Source organism: Podospora pseudopauciseta, chromosome 1 (assembly GCF_035222475.1).
Source record: "Podospora pseudopauciseta strain CBS 411.78 chromosome 1, whole genome shotgun sequence".
Classification (NCBI taxonomy): domain Eukaryota; kingdom Fungi; phylum Ascomycota; class Sordariomycetes; order Sordariales; family Podosporaceae; genus Podospora; species Podospora pseudopauciseta.
Genome location: NC_085892.1, coordinates 5,368,710 through 5,391,020, shown reverse-complemented (window position 1 = coordinate 5,391,020; position 22,311 = coordinate 5,368,710). Strand labels below are relative to the sequence as shown.

The window sequence follows — 22,311 nt, the reverse complement described above, 5'->3', positions numbered from 1 at the left end:
ATTTAAAAGGGGGTACATTCATGGATGCGTATACCAAGTCTTTCCTTACATAGCGGCTGTTTATTGTTTCCTGCATTATATCTGGAGAGAGAGATTCACCAGAATAGTCAACTGCTTCTATGCAGTCTTCCTGGCAGCTTGTAGTTTTGACCTGCCCGCTTCTCATCGGACATGTAACTATTAAAGATTGATTATTTATATAAACAGTAGGCTTGCTTACTATGAGAACAATGAATGGGCTTGAGTAACATACATACAGGGCACCCCGCCCTTCACAAATCATGCCTTCTTAGCAAAACTACAGAGAAGGGAAAGGGTCCCGAAACTCCAGCAAATCCCTTTGCCCATAAAGCTCACCCGCTACGGTCAAAATCATATTCAAAGTCGCCCGCATGTTGATTCTGGCTCTCGTCTCTTCAAAAACCGGCTCATCCGCTTGGTCAGCATAGACCTTCTCCACTTGAACAGCGGGAACGCCCTGCTCGTACTCTGGGATGTCTTCAAGCTGGGCAAGCATGCGCGCCTTGGCTGCCGCAATGTCAGCACCGATATCCTTGTTGTTGTCTTCATCTGAGATCTCCCCTTCGTCGAGGTCCATGTCCATTTCGCCATCTTCCGCCTCCTCAGCAGACTCGACAGGGTTAGCTGGCGGTACCTCGAGGGTTCCTTTGTCGTCCTGTATGGTGACAACAAAAATGTCCTCATGACTTTCCGATTCCATGTCCTCGTCCACGGGGTACTCTTCTTCCTCCTCGTCCTCTTCGTCGCCATACTCCTCGCCCTCTAAGCCCTCGTCCACTTCTTCTCTCAACGCAGCCATATGAGCGATACTAACCATCATGAGCACAGCTCTTTTTCCTAGATCCCTCACCCATCCAACTTCGGTGTGGTCAAGCACACCCCGGTCAGGCAAACGAGCAAGCAAAGCCCAAATCCAGCGACTAGTCCTTTCCCGCAGCTCATAACCACGGCGGATGAACTTGCCACCGAGAATTATACGAAGAATCTTGAGAACGCTCTGCCTGTCCAAGGCTGCGATTTGAACCGGGAACGGGTCTGTGTATCTGATTCGTTTGGTCCACACCCGGAAAGTCCAAGACTTTGGGCCAAACGCGCCGACTTCTATACCATGGTCTTTGTCGAGGGCATCAACAAGTTCTTGGGGTGGTTCCTGGTGAAGGAGGGCCCGAAGAGAGATAAACTGTTCGGTAAGGGAGGCGTAATAGGATTCGCTGAGGGCGCGCTTGTTTTCGGCTTCAGCATCGGCTGAGGCCAGCAATCCGGCTTCTTGCTGGCTGGAGGTAGGTGATTGGTCAGGGGCTGCGGTGTAGGCACCGTCTTGGTAGTAACCTCGGGAATCGCCTACGCCGTCATCGTAGAGACTGCGGTCGACTGCATCGTGACTGTTTGCTGTTGTAGATAGCAAATGGGGAGGGAGCTGGGGCCCTGCTTTCGGCGCGACGAGAATGTGTGGGACGTGGCTGGCTTCTTGTCTGTGAGATTACTTACCCATTAGCTTACCATTTCATATGTGGTCATCGATATCAGTTTGACGTGGCTGAGGTGATAGTGGGTTGTTTAGCGATGGCTGAATTGTGGTGATGGTAGAGAGAAGAAGTATCAAGGGAGGCTTACCGAACAGATTTCAAATAGGCGAGCGCGTCGCCGCATTCCTCAGTTTCAAGATCTTCGTCGCTGAATTGGCCGTTGCCATCGTCATCTAGGCCCGGGAAAGCGGTTCTCTGGCCGTATGTCGGGTCAGTTTTCACTTCGACCTGCTTGGTCTTAGCAGCAGGCTGCCCGCGACGACGTTTGTTAGAAGAGGAGGGCGGCGCATCATCGTAGTCACTGGCCGAGAGGGCGCTGTGACCGCGTTTTGAAGCCATAGTGAAGTATAGAGGCTAACTCTGCACGATGTGCTGAAGAATAATTCGGCTGAGAGGACGCCGTTGGCCACGCTGGGACGCGACGTAATTTCGTGCATCCGTCCTCAAGACTTTCCCGTGCCATTCAAAGTGGCAATCAGCTCAGGGTTGGGGTTATATATGATGTTCGAGATAAGATAACAAATTCTGGGGATGCAACTGCCCCTCATCACCCCACCAAGGAACTCCAGACAGCCAGGGCGCCTTCCTGTACCTGCTTGCCGCTCGGTCAAAGTCATCTCAGGTGTTCGGCCAAATTTCGAGTCATAATCACCCGGCCATTGCACCCTTATAAGCAGGCCGTTGATCTCGTTACTTAGACCCCAATTCCTCACGCAACCATCACCTCTTCAGCTCCATCTCGTAGATTTTGGACAACTATTCACAATGGCCGAACCCACGCCAAATCCCGCCCCTCCTGCTGAGACCCCAGAGGTTGCTGGTGAGGATGCTGGCCCCTCCAAGAAGGCCCTGAAGAAGGCTGAGGCCAAGGCTAAGAAAGGTATGGATTATCACACACCGATCAACTCTCCATATATACAAAGATATCTTAACCTAACACTGTTGTATAGAGGCCGAGAAAGCCAAGCGGGCCGCTGAGAGAGCTGCTGCTACTGTTCAGGCCAACGTTGCTGCTGCTGAGGACCATGCCACGGGCAATTATGGCCAAGAGACTCATGAGACCAAGCTGTCCGAGGATGCCACCGAGATCAGTCTTAAAACGCTCAACGATGAGTATCTCGGCAAGAAGGTCAAACTTAGAGCATTTCTCCAGAATGCGAGAATGCAAGGCGCCAAGATGGTTTGTTTCTCTATTTTCTTGATATTACGATATACTGACGAGACCACAGGCCTTTGTTGAGCTGAGAGAAACCGGCAACTGGGCGATCCAGGGCGTGGTTGCGGCGAACGCTGATGGTTCAGTGAGCCGTCAAATGGTCAAGTTTATCGGATCAGTTAACCCTGAGTCCTTCGTGGTTGTTGAAGCCACAGTCGAGAAGCCTCTTGAGCCCGTCAAGAGCTGCCGTGTCTCCAAGTACGAGCTCCACTTGACCAAGCTTTTTGTCATTTCCTCTGCTCCCGCCATGTTGGGCATGACCCTCTCGACAGCCAACAAGGCTGTCACAAACTTCAGCGATGAAGAGGCCCCCGCGGAAGCGCCTGTGGAGGGTGTTGAGAAGCTGAGCATTTCTGGCGAGGTCTCCGGTCCTCCGGCCGCCTCGATGCTTACGCATTTGGACAACATTGTCATGCACAAGCGCTCTTATGTCCAGCAGGCCATTGCTGACATCCGCGTTGAGGTGAAGCACCTGTTCCGTTCTTACCTGCGCGAGCACGGTTTCAAGGAGTTTGAGCCTCCCTGCCTCATTGCTGCCGCCTCCGAAGGTGGTGCCAATGTGTTCTGCCTGCCTTATTTCGAGAAAGAGGCTTTCCTTGCCCAGTCACCACAGTTTTACAAGCAGATCGAAGTTCTTGCGGGAAGAAAGCGTGTCTTCTGTGTTGGGCCCGTGTTCAGAGCCGAGAACAGCAACACACCCAGACACATGACCGAGTTCACAGGTCTCGATTTGGAAATGGAGGTGACTGATTACCAGGAAGCTTTGCACATGCTTGAGGGTGTACTCCTTCACATCTTCCGCACCATCAAGAAGACTTGCGCAGATGAGATCGCTCTCGTACGGTCGGTATATCCCTCGGAGGAGTTTCTCTTACCCGAGGAGGGCAAGGAGGTCCGCTTGACTTTTGCTGAGGGCCAAAAGCTCTTGAGAGAAGAAGGCCCAGAGGAATTCAGAAATGTCAGCGACTTCGAGGATATGAGCACACCCCAAGAGAAGGCTCTGGGTGCTCTCATCAAGAAGAAGTACAACACCGACTTCTATGTGTTGGACAAGTTCCCATCTGATGCCCGCCCCTTCTACGCTAAGGAGGATCCCACTAATCCCAAGGTCACATTGGCTTACGATATGTTCATGAGAGGGCAAGAGATTCTGTCCGGTGGTCAGCGTATCCACGATCCTGTGGAGCTTGAAGCTCGCCTTCGCACGAAGGGTGTCGACCCTAAGAGCCCGGGCATTCGCGAATACGTTGACCTGTTCCGTCAAGTCGGAGCGCCACCCCACGCTGGTGGAGGCAGTAAGTTTCCTGACTCCGGTTACGCTTGCTTTGCCGGTAAGCATGTTTGTTGGTATGGCTGCTAACGTGTCGGCTGTAGTTGGTCTTGATCGTGTTGTTGCGTGGTATCTCAACCTTCCCAGTGTTCACCTTGCCGCCTACTACCCACGCACCCCCAAGAGATTGTTGCCTTGAATGGATAGCATGGAGAAAAAGATGCGGAAAAGTCCAAGGGCCTGCAGTGGTTGGCGTAGCGGGTACGATAGAGAGTCCTAACCCAATACACATTATCGGCATGGTTCTTGTGGCATATATAGTCATAGCCAGAGTGGTTGCGCAAAAGGTCGTGAGATGTGGTGTTGTAGAGGGACCAATGACTACAGAAAATTGTACTTAGCATTAAGGTGGGTAGGTCAGGTACACTAGAATATGTATATGCAGGGGTTTGCTCGTCGAGTTGGGATGAGGGGTTGCAAAGCAATTCGCAGACAGGAAAATGGAGATTGCGATAAAATATCAAGGGTCTGAAGGATAGTGAACATACCTTTTGATTGTTATTTTCGACTTGTCGACTTTTTGGTGCTCTTGACTAGGTAACCATTTTTCGAAGGCCTTGTTTGTCCACGGTATGCGGAGCAGCTTAACACTATTGATCCTCTTAAGGATATGATAGGCTCCTGAAACAACTAGCAAGGCAGATAGACATGCAGCTGCCATTCAAGCCACAGCGGCTTCTCTAGATAGAGAGAGGCTGGGGTGGGGTGCACCTTCTTCAGAAGTTACATGGCGATGTGGAAGCATTTCACTGCATCTCAGGATGTTCAGGCATTCTCTCTTATTCACTTTTCACCCTGACTGTTGATTATAATGTGACAATGTGATTGACTGTCATCTATTGTAGTACCTCAGTTTTCTCTTTCAGCTTATTCATTTTGACCCCGCGTGGCCCTGGCAACATACCGGTATTTCGAACAACTCAGTAACTCGTCAAAACACGATTGTGGAAGGAGTGGTTCAATCAGGCACATACTAGCCCGCTGTTAGAGAGATGAATTTGGTCTCGGCGACAACATCAAGACCCGCTTCTTTCTCGGAATTTGTTACTTGACCGGCAAGACGGCGAGAGGACGGTGAGAAGAGAGCATAGACAACAAGATTGAACGATACAGCGGATCAGAGTTTTCTCGTCTCCATCCAACGCCAATTGCAACTCTCAACTTTACATCTGAACAGCGCGAGACTGTAACTTCCTCGTCCCACCTTGAAAGATTGTATCAACAAAGATCCAACGGCGATAATGACTCCTCAGCTGCCAGAAAGTGGGCAAGCCAATCTTTTCACCTTATCATGCTCTTAGTGAATAAAGTGAGACTGACATTCATCCTAGCTCCGCGGAAGCAGACAACAGTCGGCGGCCGTGTGACCAAGGCAAAGGGTAGTAATCCCAAGTCCAGTCGTTCCAGCACCACAAAAGGCCGTAAGCTTAGATATGGTCCTTGCCCAACATGCAAAATTGGAATCCTGGAACGAAAGAGAAACAACCCAGAAGGAGCAGGCCCTGATGCCGGTGAGTCCGTTTCCTCCACAACACAACAAGTCCCAAGCTGAACGACAACCTTTCAACCAGGACTCTGGCGCCTGAGCTGTTCTAGATATACCGCTCGTCCTCCTTGCAGACATTACGAAGCCTTCAACGAAGATCCTCAGATTCTTTGGGCACAGAAACAAAACGAACTGGGCAAGGGGCCATGTCCTGAGTGCCATATCGGCCAGTTGGTTGAGAGGGTTAAGAACCCTTTCGAGAGCACCCAGAAGTACGCAGAGTGCTCGAGACGAGGCGAAGAGGACGGGTGTAACTATATACGGCCGGTTATCAAAGGAAAGGCTGTGGAAGCGGTAAAAGGGAATATCGACACAGTTGAGGCCGGTCCCTCGAAGCAAGACAATGGCATCAAGATGGATCAGAATTCCGGTGATATGAATGGCGAGGCTGGCATCAGTAAAGACGAAGCCAGCAACAACAACAACCCGGCCACCATTCCCAACCACATCGAGGCTCAACAGCCTGTGATTCCCGAGACCCGAAAGCAGACGAGAGGGACATTTAAGTCGATCCATAAACACACGGTAGAAGACTGGAGCGGAATCGAAACTGGCGATAGTATGGAGCATACGACTGCCAAGGTCTCTAAAGGAAAGGTCAAGATCACAATCGACCTGACTCTCGACGAAGAGGACGAGAATGATGAGACGAAGTTTGGCTCCGTGAGCGCGTGTTATCCAGCGCCCGCGAACGTTTACCCTGCTCGGACGAGGCTGTTCCAATCCGCCTCGCCGCAGAATCTCGAGGGCATGCAGGCGCCGATAACAGCCGTCTCAACTTCTTCAAAAAGTGGTCTCATCATTCCTAGTGGTCATCACAGCACGTTGGTCACCCCGGCGAAGAGCCCTAATTCACTAGGGCACTCGCCTTTTTCTGTCCCTGGAAAACCTGCGCCGACTTCGAATACTTCCGGTCGTTTCAACACACCGACCAAGTCCATGGGTGTGGCAGGGCAGCAGCCTTTTTCTTCCGGCATGGTTACACCCACCAGTAACCGGCCTAACAAGACTTTCGGCTTGCCACCCACGCTTCCCCAGAAGCGAGGGAGAGAGGATGATGAGAAGGAGGAATTTGACATCGATACTGGCCTTAAGGACGCCATGATCGAGCTCGCCGACCAACTTGATACACCCGTGCCCAACAGCAAAACACAACCCAAGGGGCAGGTAAACACCACGCCAATCAGTCAGTTCACCTACCGGACGAGCTACCACGGGAGTAACCCGTTCAACAGCTACAATACCACACCTGTTCGGAACCAGTTCAACCGCCCCTCGAACAATCAACCTAACAACGACCCCAGTACTCAGGCGAATTGCCAACCGACCAACCAGTTCGCCCACCCCCCCAGTAATTCGGTGGTGAAACCGACGTTGAACCCAGTGTGCAACACCGACAGCGATGCTCCCACGAACCCCTGGGACATCTGGGAAGCCCACAGGCTGACCAACAGTCAGTTTCTAAACAACAATGCCGGTACCAAGGATGACAAACCCCCTGCCAAACGCCAAAAGAGAGATGAGTTTGACGATTCTGACTTGGATGACAACGACTTTATGGCGCTGGCGGAGCAGACTGAGGGGCAGTCTCTTGGTGGGAAGAGGTGAGGAGTTTGGTGGCAGGTAGTTCCAGTTTGGGTATGAGGGAAGGGGGAGGGGGTGAGAGAGAGGGCTAAGGGAGTGTAAGGGGAGATGAAGAAGGGTGGAATGGGGGTGGTTTTGTGGGCTTGCGCGGTAGTCTTTTAGCGGGCGTTAGCGAATGATGATTTTTTGAATGATGTTGAATGGGCGATGTATATGGAAGAATGTGAGCGAGCTTGTGATGAGGAGGGGTGATTATGTGGTGAGGATGTGCATCGGCTAGATCAGGCAGGTACCTTGCAGTCAATGATTGAGGCATGTGCCATGTTGAGCTTTTTATTTTTATGGGAGTGATGTGAGCAATGAGGCGGTGAAGGGAGTTGTAGGTTGAGAATGTGATTGATCCTGTAACGGAAGAGTTACTATAGGACTGATATCAGACCTAGACAGCGAAAGACACATCCTCGCTTGTAATTCTTTGCAAGGTCTTCCGAATCATCGCGTGGTGTATTCCCCCCCGCCTGACGTAGCCAGCCACACCCTTTGGCAAACATACTGGCACTGCAAAGTAAGTTAGCCCGACCATATTGCTGAACCACGTCTCAAAGACATGCATGACTCTCTCAAAGTCTGCCAGTAGGCCTCGAAAGGTGGATAGTAGGCCTCAAAAGCTAGTCAATAGGCCTTAAAGAGCGGCTAAATTTCCTACTTAGAAGGGTGTAAAGTGATAGTCGTCACACGTATTCCTGACTTGCAGCACCAATTATTTTGGGTGCGGACAGTAGATTACACTGCATGCCAGGTCTGTAAGATGGAGGCGAGAGACCGAACCAAGTCCTCGGGATCGTGGGGGGCTCTTTGACAGCCCGGGCCCGGACCCAGCCGCGGCAATGTTTGAGTGCACGGTCCCATATGCGGCCCTAGACTGCACTAAAAAATAAGTGCATGACGCCAGTTGTGCTCCTTTCTAGGAGAGCGCGAACTCGCGACAGGGTCACCTGCTGTTGACTTTTCAGGATACGCGATTCTGCGATTCCCCTTTTCCTTTTCAAAAAGACCATTTCTACCCAGGCATTTCCCTGATACCGAGAACCTCTTTTCTCGCTCCTCAGGCATCAAAGAAACTCCACATAATTTCCGCGTTCATCTCTTTTTGAGTAGAGTACTTGTCATCATTCTTTTGCCGTATGCGGGGTTGCTCACAGCTCTAAGCTTATCGCCAGTCGCGTCGCCGCAGCCCCCTTGTTTCCTTTCCTTTTGCCGACCTAGAGGTAACCCCGGTGAGCCATGGCGGACGAGCAGGCCTTACCAACGCTGCCAAAAACCCCATTCAATGGGGCGAGCAAGCGAGCGTGGGCGCAAGCCAACGCGCCTCCACCCAGTGTCTCAACCTCGAGCGATCCAGCCGTCTTTTCCAGCGATGACGACCCTGCACTCGAGGCATACGAAAGCGTCCGCCGACACAAGCGGCGGTATGTAGGGACATGGTATGAGCAGCATGCCGCTCTGTCTTCCGACTCGGCAATGGGTGATCACTCGTCGTCGCCCTTTGTCCGCTCATCGCCCATCGTCTGCCGCCCTCTTCGGCGAAAGGCTGGGGCGAGACAGCAAAAGCGCGAGTTCAGGAAGCTCGACAGCGGTATTTTCATGGGTGGACCGGACTCTACTGATACAGAGGGCGACGTCCCGACCCCATACACACCAAAGTTCTTCGCGTCGCCGGCACAGCTGAAAATATCGCCTCGATCTCAACCACAGTTGTCCGAAGCTGAGGCAGTTGCACGGGAGAGGATCAAAAGATGTGTGGAGAACGGCACCCAGGAGGTTGATTTGAGGTACCTATGATACCATCCAATGAGTCGCCTGGCTGTAGATTTTGACTGACAAAATTTTAGTGACCTTGGCCTGAACTCTATCTCGACGGAGACTATTGCACCAATTGCTGATATCGAGCCGATTCCCGTGGTTGTGAAGGGCGTGTCATTCCGTCAAGCTGACCCAGACATCAAGATATATCTGTACAACAACAACCTTAAAGACTTTCCCTCATCTCTAGTGAATATCAAACCTCTTACGTTCCTCACTCTCCGAAACAACGACTTGACGGAGATTCCAACATGTATTGGAAAGCTAAAGAACCTGAAGACACTTAACCTTGCGCAAAACAAGCTCAGGTATCTTCCGGCCGAAATTCTGCGGCTCATGGGCGATGAGGGGAAGTTGGTGATGCTTCATACTGCATCAAATCCTTGGTGGATGGCAGAGAAGATTTCGTTCGAGGCCGCGACAACAAATTGCGGTCCCAACCCATTGATCCGGACCCCAGTGGAATTCTTGGGCAGCGATGGTCGGATCTACTCGAGATTTCGTCTGCCGTTGTTCGGAGATTTGGCTGAGAGCACTGGCTCACTGGAATTGGAGGTGGAGGACCCTACCGAGCTCGAGATGCCCAAGGATGTTAGCTACAGGGAGCAGGACGATAACAGGCTCCTCAACCCGAAGGGTGCGAGGTCGCTATTCGAGTATGCGCTCAAAACGCTTACTCAGCTGCCGGAGCCTGAGCTAGAGGAAGTCAACTATTGGTTGGAAGTTGATGAAGGCTATCCGGACGTTCGGGAGGCGCTCAATCAGGCCGCGGAGGCCCACCGCAGAGGTGGCCTCACATGCTCGGTGTGTAACCGGGGGATGGTCGTTCCTCTGACCAGGTGGGTTGAGTTCAAGGCTTCTGCAGCGACGAAGTTGGACAGGGAGTTGCTTATACCCTTCTTGAAAGTTGGATGTTCGTGGAAGTGTGTGCCTACCTGTCAATCGAGGTCTTAGAAGATACCTAGGTAATAAGATTTTAAAGATAATTAATATAGCTTCAAAGAGAGTGAATAGGCCTTTAAAAATAGGGAATACGTCTCCAAAGATAATGGATACATGTTCAACATCTGCTATCGGCGGTCGAAGATAGTTGATATGCTTTCAAGATCTTTAATAGGCCATGAAAGATAGTGTTAAGAACGCATTCTTTGCATATACCCAATCGTTGAGGGACATTCGTCTTGGCTGACTTGTTGCTCACAAAGGTCGTTTGCTGGGGAAGTTGGCATGGATAAGGTACCGGGGTGTTGCTCATGTTTGTAGAGCAGCAGCCTTGTTCAGCCATAAGCCCAGATTCGAGTCGAGGGCTGGCTAAATCGAGCTTAAGTGTATTTTAAATCATGGTGCGGGTCTTTCGTTGGTGTGAAGTTTGAGATCTGATGTCGAGGGTAAGTCTTGGCATATGGCACGAGCTCTGAGCTGTGGTGCTTCTTGACATGGGTGGTTGCGGGGACCCACGGGGCTGGACAGGCAGGGCTTGTTTCAACGTCACCTCCAGGTCAACGTCCCAGGGAAGTTTGTGACCCACTCCCATCGTTTCTGAGCTTCTGCAAGCTCTTTGCCAGCTTCCACCATCAACACCAACCCAGGCGGCGCAATCTCACGACAGCGAGAGAAATAGAAAGAATAACGTTCTCAGTTTGCGACTCTCAACTGATGGAACACCGATAGAGCGACCCCATTGACTGCAATCGATACGATCCAATTCCGGCGCCCACTAGCGCGCCCGTTGCCCAACATCAACGACACACACCTGTTACGTCCCAATCGATGAGCGCTTGAACCTCAACATACGACGATACTACGAAGCGAGAGCTATCATGCTCGCCATGCCCTCCGCGACAACCCTCTTAGTAGGGCTGCTCGCCCTCCCTTTGGCCGTCCGCGCCGTCTTCAGAGATGAAGTGGGCCATATTGACTACCACTACCAACTCCTCGGCCTTCCGCAAAGGGAAACAACCTTTTTCCACCGCCCCAGAAAAGACGAGCAAGGAAGCTTGCTTTACACATTGAGTGATGAGGGCGTGTTGGGGGCTGTAAACCCGGGTACTGGCGGGGTTGTCTGGAGGCAGTTTCTGGCGGGGGATAACAACAATGAAACGGCAGTGGGAGAGGGGTTCGCCAGGGCGGGCGAGGGTGAGGGATGGGTGGCTAGTGCTTATGGAGGTGAGGTGCATGCCTGGGACGCGGTGACGGGGAGGAACACGTTCTGGGCGAGGTTTCCGGGGAAGGTCAAGGATTTGGAAGTGATGGAGATGACGGAGGCGGAGAGGAAGGATGTGCTGGTGCTTTTTGAGGAGGAGGAGAAGGGGGAGACAGTGTTGAGACGGTTGAATGCGCCTAACGGGGATGTGGTTTGGGAGTTCAGGGAGGTGACCAAGGACATGCCGCTTCAAGTCAGCACGAATGTCGAGAAGGTTTTCGTGGTATTCTTGAAGGGGACCAAGGGGGCGTACAGCCTCAAGGTTACGACTCTGGATACGCTTACTGGGAAGAGGCTGGATGAGCTGGTTATTGGGACTAAGGCGAACCTGAATGACGAGGGAGATATCATGCTTGTCGGCGCGAACTCGGCGGCTCCGATTGTGGCTTGGACTGATGCTGAGCATACGGCTTTGAGGGTCAACGTTTTAGGTTTGAAGACGAGCCAGGAGTTTCCTTTAGTTGAGGGGACTGTTGAGGTTGAGATTCACGCTCCTCATCTGATTCAGTCGCAGCCGCATTTCTTGGTGCACAGCAAGACTGCGACTGGCAACAAGGGCGAGGTTTACCACATCGACCTGAAGACTGGACATATCGCCAAGGCGTATGATCTGCCTCTGCTTCCAGGCAAGGGCGCTTTTGCAACTAGCTCGATCTCAGCCAACGTGTACTTCACGCGTATCACTGAGGATGAGTTGATTTTGGTCTCATCCCAGTCTCACGGCGTTCTTGGACGCTGGCCCCTCAAGAACACCAACTCCAAGGTCGCTCCCATTCATGCAGTATCTGAGGTGATCAAGAAGGCTGGAGCTGATGGCAGCTATGCCGTTCGGTCTGCGGCCCTTACTGCTGATGACGAGTGGGCTCTCGTTCGTAATGGTGAGATCGGATGGACTCGCCCTGAAGGCCTTTCTGGAGGCGTTGCTGCTACCTTTGCTGAGATCCCTGAGAGTGAAGAGCTGGCCAAGTCTCTCGAACAGGAGGCCCATAGCAACCCGGTTCAAGCTTATATTCATCGCGTCAAGCGCCATATCAACGATCTCCATTACCTCCCTGCTTACCTCAACAATGTGCCCGCGAGGTTGATTAGCAGCATCGCGGGCACCGATGTCACTTCTTCGGCTGGAAAGCTGTCGCGTGACAGCTTTGGCTTCCACAAGCTGGTCATTCTTGCCACCAAGCGCGGTATGGTTTACGGGCTTGACATTGGTAACTCTGGCGCTGCTGTCTGGCAAAAGAGGGCATTCCAGATTTCCAAGGGCCAGAAGTGGGATGTCAAGGGAATCCTGGTCAATGAGTCATCGGGTGAGGTCACAATCCTCGGTGCTCACAATGACTTTGTGGTCTTGAAGACCGAGACGGGTCAAGTTATTAGCGCTCAGGCGCCCAGCTTCGAAGTAACTACTCAGAGCACTGCTCTCATTGACACCGCTTCTGGCCCACGTCTCCTACGCATTGGCCTAGACGGCAAGATTGGTGATCTCCCTGTTGATAAGGCTCCGAAGCAGACTGTTGTCACTCGTGGTGCCGATGGCGAACTGAAGGGCGTCGTCTTCATTCCTGATGGTACCACCGCTCATGAATCTACGTCTTGGATCTTCTCCTTGCCTGAGAATCAGCGCGTCGTCAGCATCGCTACCAGGCCCTCACACGATGCTGTTGCTTCGATCGGCCGCGTTCTTGGCGACCGCACAGTCAAGTACAAGTACTTGAACCCGAACACTATTGTTGTTGCCGCCATCGACGACAAGACCTGGACCCTCACTGTCTACCTTCTTGACACTGTGTCTGGCCAAATCCTTTCCTCGGCCAAGTACAACGGTGTCGACCCCACTAAGCCGGTGGAGTGCGCCATGGCTGAGAACTGGTTCGTCTGCTCGTTCTTCGGGCAGTACACACTGCGTGATAACTCGGCTCAGTCTCTCAAAGGCTACCAGATTGCTGTTTCGGATCTCTACGAAAGCGAGGAGACTAATGACCGCGGCCCGCTTGGTGGTGCCTCGACCTTCTCCTCCCTCGACCCTGTCGATGTCCCCACTGGTGTCGCCCTGCCTTCGGTAGTTTCCCAGACTTACATCATGGGCGCTCCTATCTCGGCCCTGCAGGTTTCGCAGACCAGGCAAGGGATTACCACTCGCCATATCCTCGCCTACATGCCCGAGAACCATGGTATCATGGGCATCCCAAGAATGCTCCTCGAGCCTCGCCGTCCTGTGGGTCGCGATGCTACGCCTGCTGAGATCGAGGAGGGTTTGTTCAGATACCATCCCGCGATTGAGATCGACCCCAAGAGCGTTATCACGCACGAGAGGGATGTCGTTGGTATCAAGAAAATTATTACGTCGCCGGCTATTGTTGAAAGCACCAGTCTCGTGTTTGCCTATGGTGTGGATATTTTCGGCACAAGAGTCACTCCTAGCTTCTTGTTTGATATCCTTGGGAAGGGTTTCAACAAGGTGTCGCTTGTGTCGACGGTGTTGGCGTTGTTTGTTGGTGTGACTATGTTGGGCCCTATGGTAAGCTTACTTTTCTTGCATATTATGGGGATTGTGGCTAACGATTCATCTTCACAGGTGAGGAAAAAGCAGATCAACTTGAGGTGGAGTGCGCCGATGTAGATGGGACGATAAAAGGGGTTTGTATATGTACAGAGGATCGGGAATGGGGGGATAGATACATATGTTAAATTTAATTGACGGATGTTATGACATTCCTTTGGCTATTTGGAGTGTCGTAAGTCTAGGCTTTTTGGTTGGAAATCTCAACCAGACGGTGAATCTGTGGCGTGGCTTCTAGTTCAAGCATCCTTACACCAGGTTGGACGGCTACTCTGACGATGCTAGTACCAAATAATATCGATTTTGAACTGTTGAGAGCAATATAAATGACTATCTCGTACCGCCCACCATTGTCGATTAACCCTTCTTGCACTAGCCTTGCTTTCTGTCGACCACCAAGGCATGGGCAGACACGATCAGATAAATACGAGATGCTGGTCACCTCCATGATGCCCGTGCTAGCCATGATGTTCACGATGTCAAAAACATCCATATTAGCCATAAAGGTTCATGAACTTCATGATGGCCACCAATCTCCAATATATTTGACACATATACACAGAGGAAATGGGAGTCACTAGGTGAGAAAAGTCGCAAAAAATGCAAAAAACTCACCAGCCCCAATGGGCGGGCTACGAAAACCCAGTTGAGACAGGTTTTACTTGAGGGGGGATCGAATTCGGGGGCTGTCGTTTGCAAGCCGAAGCCGACGATGGGGGGGGTTTAACAGCAGCTCTATATCCTGACCATTTGACCTGACCACAAGGGCGCCATGGTCAAGATATTAGAGATGCTATTAGAAGCTGGGTGTGTAGACTGGTATATATGCCGAGGTTGTGCTAGGAGAGAAGGAACCTGGGTTCTGTTGGGAAGGAAGGACCCTGGGCTGTGATAAAGGAAGGAGCTTGGAGATGCGACTTTGAGAGTGAGGCCTGTTGCTGGGATCGTTGTCGACTTTGTACTGCTTTGCTGAGTACTCAACACCGACCCGACTTCGTCATTGTTGATCTCTTCTTGTTCATGCCGACACAATCGTCTCCACTACCACTGAACTGCTCTAAACTATCACCTGACGCCACCAGTAACCTCATAAATCTCAGATGAATCATCGTTTGTTTCTATCAAAACACTTGTAGGTCCTCGAGACATCCAAGCAATATCTTCATTGGTCTAAAGCTCCACAGAACCATCCCATAGGGCCTCTTTTTCCCACTTGGTTCTTCTCGACAAGTCATGATGCACGAAATATCGGCACAAATTACATGCCAATCACCGGAAATGATCATTGTTCAGCTGCCTGACTTCATGTGTACGCTCTTATGGCTAATCACGGCGAAATCTACCCATTCTGGAGGTAGTTTAACAAGTCCAAGGCAACAGCAGACTACAAATGATTTCCGAACATGTCTCACTGTGACCAAGGGTCTGCAGTAAATGGCTTCATCCAAGTTTTGAGGTGGTATACCGCTTGCAATATGCCTTGCAGACTGGCGATGGCGATAGCTCAGGTTACCTACAACCATTACCAAGTTTCCTGCAGATATTCGCTCGCTTACACACAACGCACAAGCAATGCACTCATGCCGCATAGGATAATAAACAATTATGTACTCTCCCCCCAATCACTGGTTGTGGCTAACTTATGGCGCGGTAATACTGGCGTGGTCCGGGTACTAGACCCCCATCGACGTCGTGCGAAATCACAGCAGACTCGACCACGGGGGCAGGACTCGAGAACTCCCCAGGTCGTACACCGCACCATCACCACCCCACACACAGCATATATCACAATATGCAGCCATATTCGAATTCGTCCGGCTGCTGATGCGGTGGTTTACGAGATTGCATGATTGACTGCATCGATACGGGATACTTGCAGTGGTTACAGAAACTATATGAAATGCATGTGAACAGTCACAAGCTTCTTGGTCACCAGCTTAAAGTCGGAACACGTTCACACGACGGAAGCCACACCTTGCTCTCGGAGACACAACAGGCGTGGGTAACCCGATGTATTCCCTCAATGAGATGCTTGCAGCCAATCTCTCCTGACGACTCAACAACATTTCAAACTTGAGACCAAGGAGCCTGGGGCAAGGCAACCGGTCGTTGAGATATGACCGTTGGAGGTTTCTATCAGAGACAGGTGAGATGTTTAGTGGTATGCTTTTGTGTCGGTCAAGCTTCGCCCAGCGGACACCAGATGGGATATATTTAGTCTGGTTTAAAGCAGCAAGCAGTATCACCGGACGTGATGGAATGGACCGCTTCTCCGTAAAGTCCAGGCTTCCAGTCAGTTCATGCGAGTCTCATGTTGTCGGCGCCCAAACCAAGACATGAGACCCGTTTGACTGGCTGCGCCCCCGATACGGGGCCCGGGTCGGCCCGGCTTTCTGGAACGACGACGTAACCACGCCGTCGAGGAAGAGCACTGCCCAAACTTAGGCAAAGCTTGTGTATATGAAGCGCATTCTCCTTCTTTTTTCTGGGAAGAGGCCTCCGACGATAAGCTTTCATAAAGACAGCGCCCCGTGCCCGTTCCCAACAAATCTTCAAATCGACGGGGGGATATCTGAGTCGTCGTCATCTACCACCACTTCAGCGCCCGTCAAGGGACGAGAAGCTACCAATAAAAAGCGCAAGGCAACAGGACATGGCGGGGAGACCGGAATGCCCCCAGCATCAGGTGCCCTGGATTTTCAGGGCCGGCTCCGGTCCAAATTCTTTCTGCGCCCCCAAAACCTTATTCTCATGCGGATCAGGAGGTTCCGGCACGGGACTTCGGGTTAGACTTCGGATTGGTGGGCCTTGAGACATTCAAACATGAGCCGAACGCCGCCTGCAGGAGAAAAGGCATCCAAAACGATGAAACTGTCCGCGGCCGCCCCAACCCGCGCGCAATCCCTGGGGAAATCCTGTTTGAGCCGCAGAGCGGGTTACCCCGCATTTTTTAGAAGCGTCTTTCATTCATGCTGAAAAATTAATTCGTCTATAACTTCTGATCCTTTATTCTCACCTACAACATCGCGGCCGCGTGGCCATAGGGTAGAGACCAGCATTTCAAACTCCGCCTCCCTCCTCAGCTCCGTTCGCCAAATCGTGTTACGGAAACCACGAGCGGTTCTACAGCTTTTGAGAATTGGCACCTTCCTCTCTCTTTCACTGACAAGCATCTGACGGCAACATTCTCAGACATCGGGAAGAACTGTCGTCCAATACTCTGGTTTTTTTCTTTTCTTTTCTGACAGCCGAATGACGGGTTAAATTCTCCGCTTGTGACTCTCCGACTGACCGCCCCGCCTTTGCCCGTGGAGAGCTGAGGAAACAAGGCGACGGCTTTGATACGAGTAGAAAGGCGAGAGATGTATCAACTTTGAGCTGAAAGGATAACGCCACATGCTCTGTGCCTTGATTCGCTTTTCGTCGGTGTAGAGGTCGGTGTGGTGAGGTCGTTCAGCTCAGGGGCTTCACTAAGCGTGGGGAAGAGAACCATTGGCTGTGCTACGAAGGGAAAGGGACCCCACAATGATGCCCACTGTCCCCACAAGAAAACCGTTGGTGCCTTGCCAAGCTTCCAAGGTTGTCCGACTTCTGGACCTCCATCGACACCGAGAATCATGACTGCTCCCGTTACTTCTGACACAGTGAGAAATGCTCACATGTATTGCACCGTCCTACGCCGCCTTAGCCCCCATCATCTCAAAAATAACTAGCTTATCAGCACCTGCTCAGCCTTATACCTGTCAGATTCCTTGATATTAGCTGGATCCGACAGCTTGGGTCAGCTCCGAAATCTGGGTCGAAATCGGTCGCCTTGATGCAAGTTGTCTCCAACGCAGAGTCGTCATTGGCTCAGCTTCTCGGTGTTCTTTGATTCCTTTCTTGGTCTGAAGCTTTTGTTTGACCTCATTCTTGTGCGTTCCGGCGAACAAACAAGCTCGCCTTGGTGCTTTGACTAGGTACTGTGGACTGGACGCCTTGCGCTACGGTCCTTCGCGGAGAGCAAGTAGGTGTTTACGATCAGGCCTACGAGACACCGAGTTTCGGGATCGATGGGATGGGTTCGTACAGGGCCAATTGATCCTTTGGAATCTCGAACCAGGCTTGTCTCCGGGCAAGCCTTCCTTGTGCCCTGGGTTGCTTTAACTCACCGGATCGGATCTGGCGTGGCTGCAGGGATGCCTGATCATAGCGGGGTGCTCTGCATCTACTGCATGTCTAGGTATATGCAGCCCTGCCTAAGTGTCAAGGTATTGCGCGAATGCGAACTCAACTATGATGCTCTGATTGCTGGGTTGTTACTACCAAGGTAAAGAGATATGTAGGCAGTTGCTAGGCTGGTAAGGCGACCAACCGGATGAGGGGATTCGCTTGACCAGCTCTTATCCGAAAGAATGACAGCAACCTCACATCATACCTACCAGAGGGAGAGCAAGAGCCGATGAATGTGGCATCACTGAATGCCGATAGATTGCATTTTAGGTAATGGGGGTCATGTTGATACTGTGGATAAGGTATTGTGGATAAGGTATTGTGGATAAGGTATTGTGGATAAGGTAGTGTGGTCAGCGAAAGGAAAGGCGACACGAATCACTTGACCTAGCTCTAATGCGGCGAGCCGAGTCGGTGGGAAAGCAGTCTGCCTTGTTGAGCTGTGAGAGTTTCCCGTCTTGGACAACCATGTTCTAGACAAACCGGAATGGGGCCCGGTAGTTACCGACCGATGTACGACGAGCGACACCTTACCCAGACACCGGAATGCCGAATTGGGGGTTCTATGCAGAAGAAGAGTGGTACCTAAGCGGGATCGTGCTACAGTTAGGTGAAAAGATACTACTCGGGATAATTTGAATGTGTGATGGTGAGACTCCAGAATGGTACGATATTTGTGCGTGTCTTTCAGATTGTTCTTGATAGATGGGAGGTTGATGTAACGCTGCAGTTGAAGGGTGGGAGTACGACCCTTTGTTACACGGCAGATAGCTGTAATATTCACAGAGCTTCTGAATCTGGTGCGTACCTTGCACCGTCTGCGAGGGTACTGTTTAGGTGAGGTCGTGACCCATGCAATCGATCTTTGCTCGCTAACAATGCTTCCAATTGGTCTGCTCAATTACTTTCCAGCACTTGTGCTTCTGCCTCTTAGGGCAACAGTCATAGGGAGCCACTAGGGATGGGTTGGAAGGTTAACAGCAGACCTTGCTTTACTAGTGGGCTGCCACGTGTGCCGTGAAGATCATGGAGCTTGAGGATCTGGTAACCTATTGGGATTTGATGACCGAACCGGGCTGAGGGCCTGTTGGAATATTTGGTTCGGATGTCTGGTGAAACCACATGACAACGAGGCATTTTGGAGTCGTTCACATGCCAGCAAGTTGGTTGAGTTGGGGTAAAAATGTCTTGCAACCACGTAGCGAAGGCCAAAAGAATGGAAGGGCAATGAAATGGTTAGGCTCCTGGACAATGTGAGTGACTAGAGTAGGTCAGAAGAGCACTGAGATGCCTCTTTCGGAATTCTTCTCGAAGCCAGTGATTCCAGTTCTTAATAAGGAGCAAGGCTACTAGGCTGATGATGATGCTCGTGATGCTCATGATGATCATTGTCAATGCCAACGTAGATTGGAAACGAGCTGAGTGTGATAGAGGGTGGAACGCAATTGGAACAACGAATACGAACTGTTCTCAGTGTGGTGTCGTTGAGTTGTTCCCCCCAACCTGTCACTAACTGATTCTTGTATCTTAAGAGCCAGATTCATAGTAAGCTGGTGAAGCCAGCCCATCATCTTTTCTGTATGGATTAAAAGTCATTTTTGGGTGTAATTGCTTTATGGTTCTGCATGGCTGATACTACTTTCGGTCTTTTGCAGACAACTGCCAACCAGAAGGTGACACATTAGCCCCCCACAAACAACATTGCTAGTTCAACAACACTTCAAGCAATTTCCCCAGCACTAATCATCTCGAAGTTTCTCATACTTTGAGCACTGCCCCCCTCAACCTTGAGCAATGCCAGGGAGTAGGTAATCTTAGGTATGTTGTCAATGACAAGGCAACTAAGCAACCGTCACCACCCTCTTTGTCACACATCCTCCTCCCAGCAGCTACAAAACACCTCATTTACGTCGTGCAAAGCCAAAACCCAAAAGGGCAAGCCCTTTCTCCCAGTTTGTGGTCGGCTAAATGCACGCAATACATGCAGAACTTGGGCTTTTCGTGGCACCCATAGCCAGATTGAATCTTCATCCGCGCCTATAGATTTGATGCTTTCTGAAGTCTCTGAGTTTTGTACGTGTACATACCCGGGCAAACAACATATGAGGCATAGATATGGCGATGGCAGTCCAAGTAGAGGGCTCTTCATGAGAGATTAAGAGTACGCCACAGAAGCCTCACATCAAATGACGTTGGTTCTTTTCCCAATGGAAAACAGCCATGTCTCAGCCTCGCCGGCAGTTGGCATGGTGGTGTAACATCGGCACCGAGGCCAGCCTTACAGTACAAGCCGGTGAAACCATGCTCTGCTGACGGCTACCTGCATGAGGCCTATTAAGCCGACTTGGAGCTACCCTGATGATGGAAAGATGTATTGTGTTGTCTTCAACATGAGAGACGAAAGAGAGTAGTTCTTAACAACGGATTGAATTCTCCTTCTAGAGTTACAATGAAGAGATGAGTATGCATGTTAATCCAATCCAACCCTCCAACCTTGAAAAACCTCCTCAATTGTGCTTTTGATGCAAGGGAAGAAGTAGTATGAGTTTTCCTGCAGTCGATAGCTTCAACTTGTCAATAGCGGCGTCATAATGAGCGAGACCGGAAGGCAGCGTGCTGTGGGGAACCCCTGGCTTCTCATCGGAACGACGACGCAGACTTCATGACTAGCATCTCGGACCGTGCCGGGAGAGCATACCGGCGCAAGAGCGGTGAGGACAGGATGCGTTCCGATTAGACACCCACAGAGAAGAAGCTTACGGCTCTATGTAATCCTACATGACGTGAGGGCTCGGAGTTAACTTACTCCGCAGGGACACAACCGGCAATTGCTCTGCAGCTAGGGGAGGTCGGTGTTGACCGAAACCTTCTGAGTTCCAGTAAGGTTAGAGGAATGAAGAGATAGAAACATCGGGCTCAGTTGAGGCGTAAGTCGGTGAGTTGTGTTTCACCATCAACTCGCGACCTGGAGCTTGCATGTATTCTGGGTGCACCGGACTCGGTCGGTTGGTGATTGTGAGAGCGGTAATATGGCACAGATGGAGTACCTGAACCAACTGCAGAATTGCCTGAACTCAAGCAAACGCAGAAGGCGGGAAAATGCAAATGGCGGGCAAACAGGGCTGATATTGGGGCGTAAGCTGATGGTGCTGGTATTTGAGTTGCCGGTGGTGCCAGAAATATAGCGGTTGAACAAGCTAAAGCAAAGCAAGGAGTGTTGCAGACGCGAGCAGGGCATCCTCCATGGTTTGTGTATGCTCCTGTAACTGCTGACCCGGTTGAGCCATCAAATTGTTTGTTGACATGGCTACCGGTGTGACCTTGACCGCGATCAGAATTTTCGTCAATGCGGTGACAAGTGCTGCGCAGTGGGTATCAAATAGCGGAGATTTTGTGAATGAAGACATGTTGCTTATGCTGAACTCGCTGCAAATTTGTCAAATACTCTGAAGGTGTGACAGAGTGAACAGATGATGACGCCTTGCATCTGTTACTTGGCCATCATCGGCAGGACACATGCTCACTTGGCCAACTGCTCGTGATGCCAGTCCTGGATATTTTGCCATGACCCTTTCCCATCCATCCATAGGTAGCCACAGAAAGTCATTCCAGCCACCACAACAATGGCCTTCGAGATGTTCCCCAATATCGGTGCCGTCAAAAGAGAAGGCGGCATCAAAACTGGCCCTAAACTGCACCTTTGATAGGCACAACATGTCGCCGACCACTTGAACCGACGTATCACTGTTTAGAACCTTGACACCAAACTAAACATCCTCACTGGCTCTTGGTGACGGGATTCGCTTCACTCCCTGCTTCTCAATCTCCTGCTGGGTCAATCCCACCAATCCCCCACACATCCCATGACTCACTAACCCAAATCATGTGGTAAACCAACTGCAGCGCGAGACCTGTTCCTCCCCGCTACTGCTCTAATTTCGCACTCGCCGCCTTCCTCACTATCTCCGGATGAGTGACCGTCCTCTCGTGTGCCGTGTCCCCAAACTCTCACACAACAGCCTTCAAAATAGTGATGATAGGCGGTCGCTGCCTAGACAAGGTGCCCGACAAGTTGACGTGCAAGTTGACCCATAATAATCGCCACGAAAAGTCGCTAAGAAGGGTTTGAGGTCTGATGAAGCGGTTCGATACGAGCGTTGTACTGAAGGGCCGAATGAGCGACTACCTTGCCCTCACGATTCGCTGATATCCTCGCCCAAAAGAGGCGCCTCGAAAACCCAACTCGCCCCCTT

General features: G+C 51.2%; 5 protein-coding genes across 5 annotated transcripts; 4 read left to right on the top strand and 1 right to left on the bottom strand.

Annotated features, from left to right (window-relative positions):
• Nucleotides 1–138: 138 nt before the first annotated feature.
• QC763_114770 (uncharacterized protein) lies at nucleotides 139–1,963 on the bottom strand. The gene is made up of 2 exons (XM_062908057.1): nucleotides 1,636–1,963; nucleotides 139–1,493 (listed from the first exon to the last, which is right to left on the bottom strand). The coding sequence occupies exons 1-2, from the start codon at nucleotides 1,884–1,886 to the stop codon at nucleotides 299–301; spliced, it is 1,446 nt and encodes a 481-aa protein (XP_062771087.1). The 5' UTR covers nucleotides 1,887–1,963; the 3' UTR covers nucleotides 139–298.
• Nucleotides 1,964–2,100: 137 nt separating this feature from the next.
• QC763_114760 (uncharacterized protein) lies at nucleotides 2,101–4,582 on the top strand. Its single transcript, XM_062908056.1, has 4 exons — nucleotides 2,101–2,427; nucleotides 2,498–2,727; nucleotides 2,777–4,058; nucleotides 4,138–4,582. Exons 1-4 carry the CDS (start codon nucleotides 2,313–2,315, stop codon nucleotides 4,230–4,232), a joined length of 1,722 nt encoding a protein of 573 aa, XP_062771086.1. The 5' UTR covers nucleotides 2,101–2,312; the 3' UTR covers nucleotides 4,233–4,582.
• A 176-nt stretch (nucleotides 4,583–4,758) lies between these two features.
• Nucleotides 4,759–7,569, top strand: QC763_114755 (uncharacterized protein). The gene is made up of 3 exons (XM_062908055.1): nucleotides 4,759–5,356; nucleotides 5,425–5,604; nucleotides 5,665–7,569. Exons 1-3 carry the CDS (start codon nucleotides 5,335–5,337, stop codon nucleotides 7,245–7,247), a joined length of 1,785 nt encoding a protein of 594 aa, XP_062771085.1. The 5' UTR covers nucleotides 4,759–5,334; the 3' UTR covers nucleotides 7,248–7,569.
• A 641-nt stretch (nucleotides 7,570–8,210) lies between these two features.
• QC763_114750 (uncharacterized protein) lies at nucleotides 8,211–10,204 on the top strand. The gene is made up of 2 exons (XM_062908054.1): nucleotides 8,211–9,055; nucleotides 9,116–10,204. The coding sequence occupies exons 1-2, from the start codon at nucleotides 8,508–8,510 to the stop codon at nucleotides 10,038–10,040; spliced, it is 1,473 nt and encodes a 490-aa protein (XP_062771084.1). The 5' UTR covers nucleotides 8,211–8,507; the 3' UTR covers nucleotides 10,041–10,204.
• Nucleotides 10,205–10,590: 386 nt separating this feature from the next.
• On the top strand, nucleotides 10,591–14,153 carry QC763_114740 (uncharacterized protein). Its single transcript, XM_062908053.1, has 2 exons — nucleotides 10,591–13,804; nucleotides 13,862–14,153. The coding sequence occupies exons 1-2, from the start codon at nucleotides 10,907–10,909 to the stop codon at nucleotides 13,904–13,906; spliced, it is 2,943 nt and encodes a 980-aa protein (XP_062771083.1). The 5' UTR covers nucleotides 10,591–10,906; the 3' UTR covers nucleotides 13,907–14,153.
• Nucleotides 14,154–22,311: the final 8,158 nt, after the last annotated feature.

Excerpts from the sequence above, each read along its gene's own strand:
- QC763_114770 (XM_062908057.1), bottom strand. The coding sequence starts at position 1,886 with ATGGCTTCAAAACGCGGTCACAGCGCCCTCTCGGCCAGTGACTACGAT. Across the intron at positions 1,494-1,635 it reads GCCTATTTGAAATCTGTTCG|ACAAGAAGCCAGCCACGTCC; the intron begins GTAAGCCTCCCT and ends GTAATCTCACAG.
- QC763_114760 (XM_062908056.1), top strand. The coding sequence starts at position 2,313 with ATGGCCGAACCCACGCCAAATCCCGCCCCTCCTGCTGAGACCCCAGAG. Across the intron at positions 2,728-2,776 it reads GAATGCAAGGCGCCAAGATG|GCCTTTGTTGAGCTGAGAGA; the intron begins GTTTGTTTCTCT and ends ACGAGACCACAG. Across the intron at positions 4,059-4,137 it reads ACCCCACGCTGGTGGAGGCA|TTGGTCTTGATCGTGTTGTT; the intron begins GTAAGTTTCCTG and ends TGTCGGCTGTAG.
- QC763_114755 (XM_062908055.1), top strand. The coding sequence starts at position 5,335 with ATGACTCCTCAGCTGCCAGAAA. Across the intron at positions 5,357-5,424 it reads GACTCCTCAGCTGCCAGAAA|CTCCGCGGAAGCAGACAACA; the intron begins GTGGGCAAGCCA and ends CATTCATCCTAG. Across the intron at positions 5,605-5,664 it reads AGGAGCAGGCCCTGATGCCG|GACTCTGGCGCCTGAGCTGT; the intron begins GTGAGTCCGTTT and ends CCTTTCAACCAG.
- QC763_114750 (XM_062908054.1), top strand. The coding sequence starts at position 8,508 with ATGGCGGACGAGCAGGCCTTACCAACGCTGCCAAAAACCCCATTCAAT. Across the intron at positions 9,056-9,115 it reads ACCCAGGAGGTTGATTTGAG|TGACCTTGGCCTGAACTCTA; the intron begins GTACCTATGATA and ends ACAAAATTTTAG.
- QC763_114740 (XM_062908053.1), top strand. The coding sequence starts at position 10,907 with ATGCTCGCCATGCCCTCCGCGACAACCCTCTTAGTAGGGCTGCTCGCC. Across the intron at positions 13,805-13,861 it reads TGACTATGTTGGGCCCTATG|GTGAGGAAAAAGCAGATCAA; the intron begins GTAAGCTTACTT and ends TCATCTTCACAG.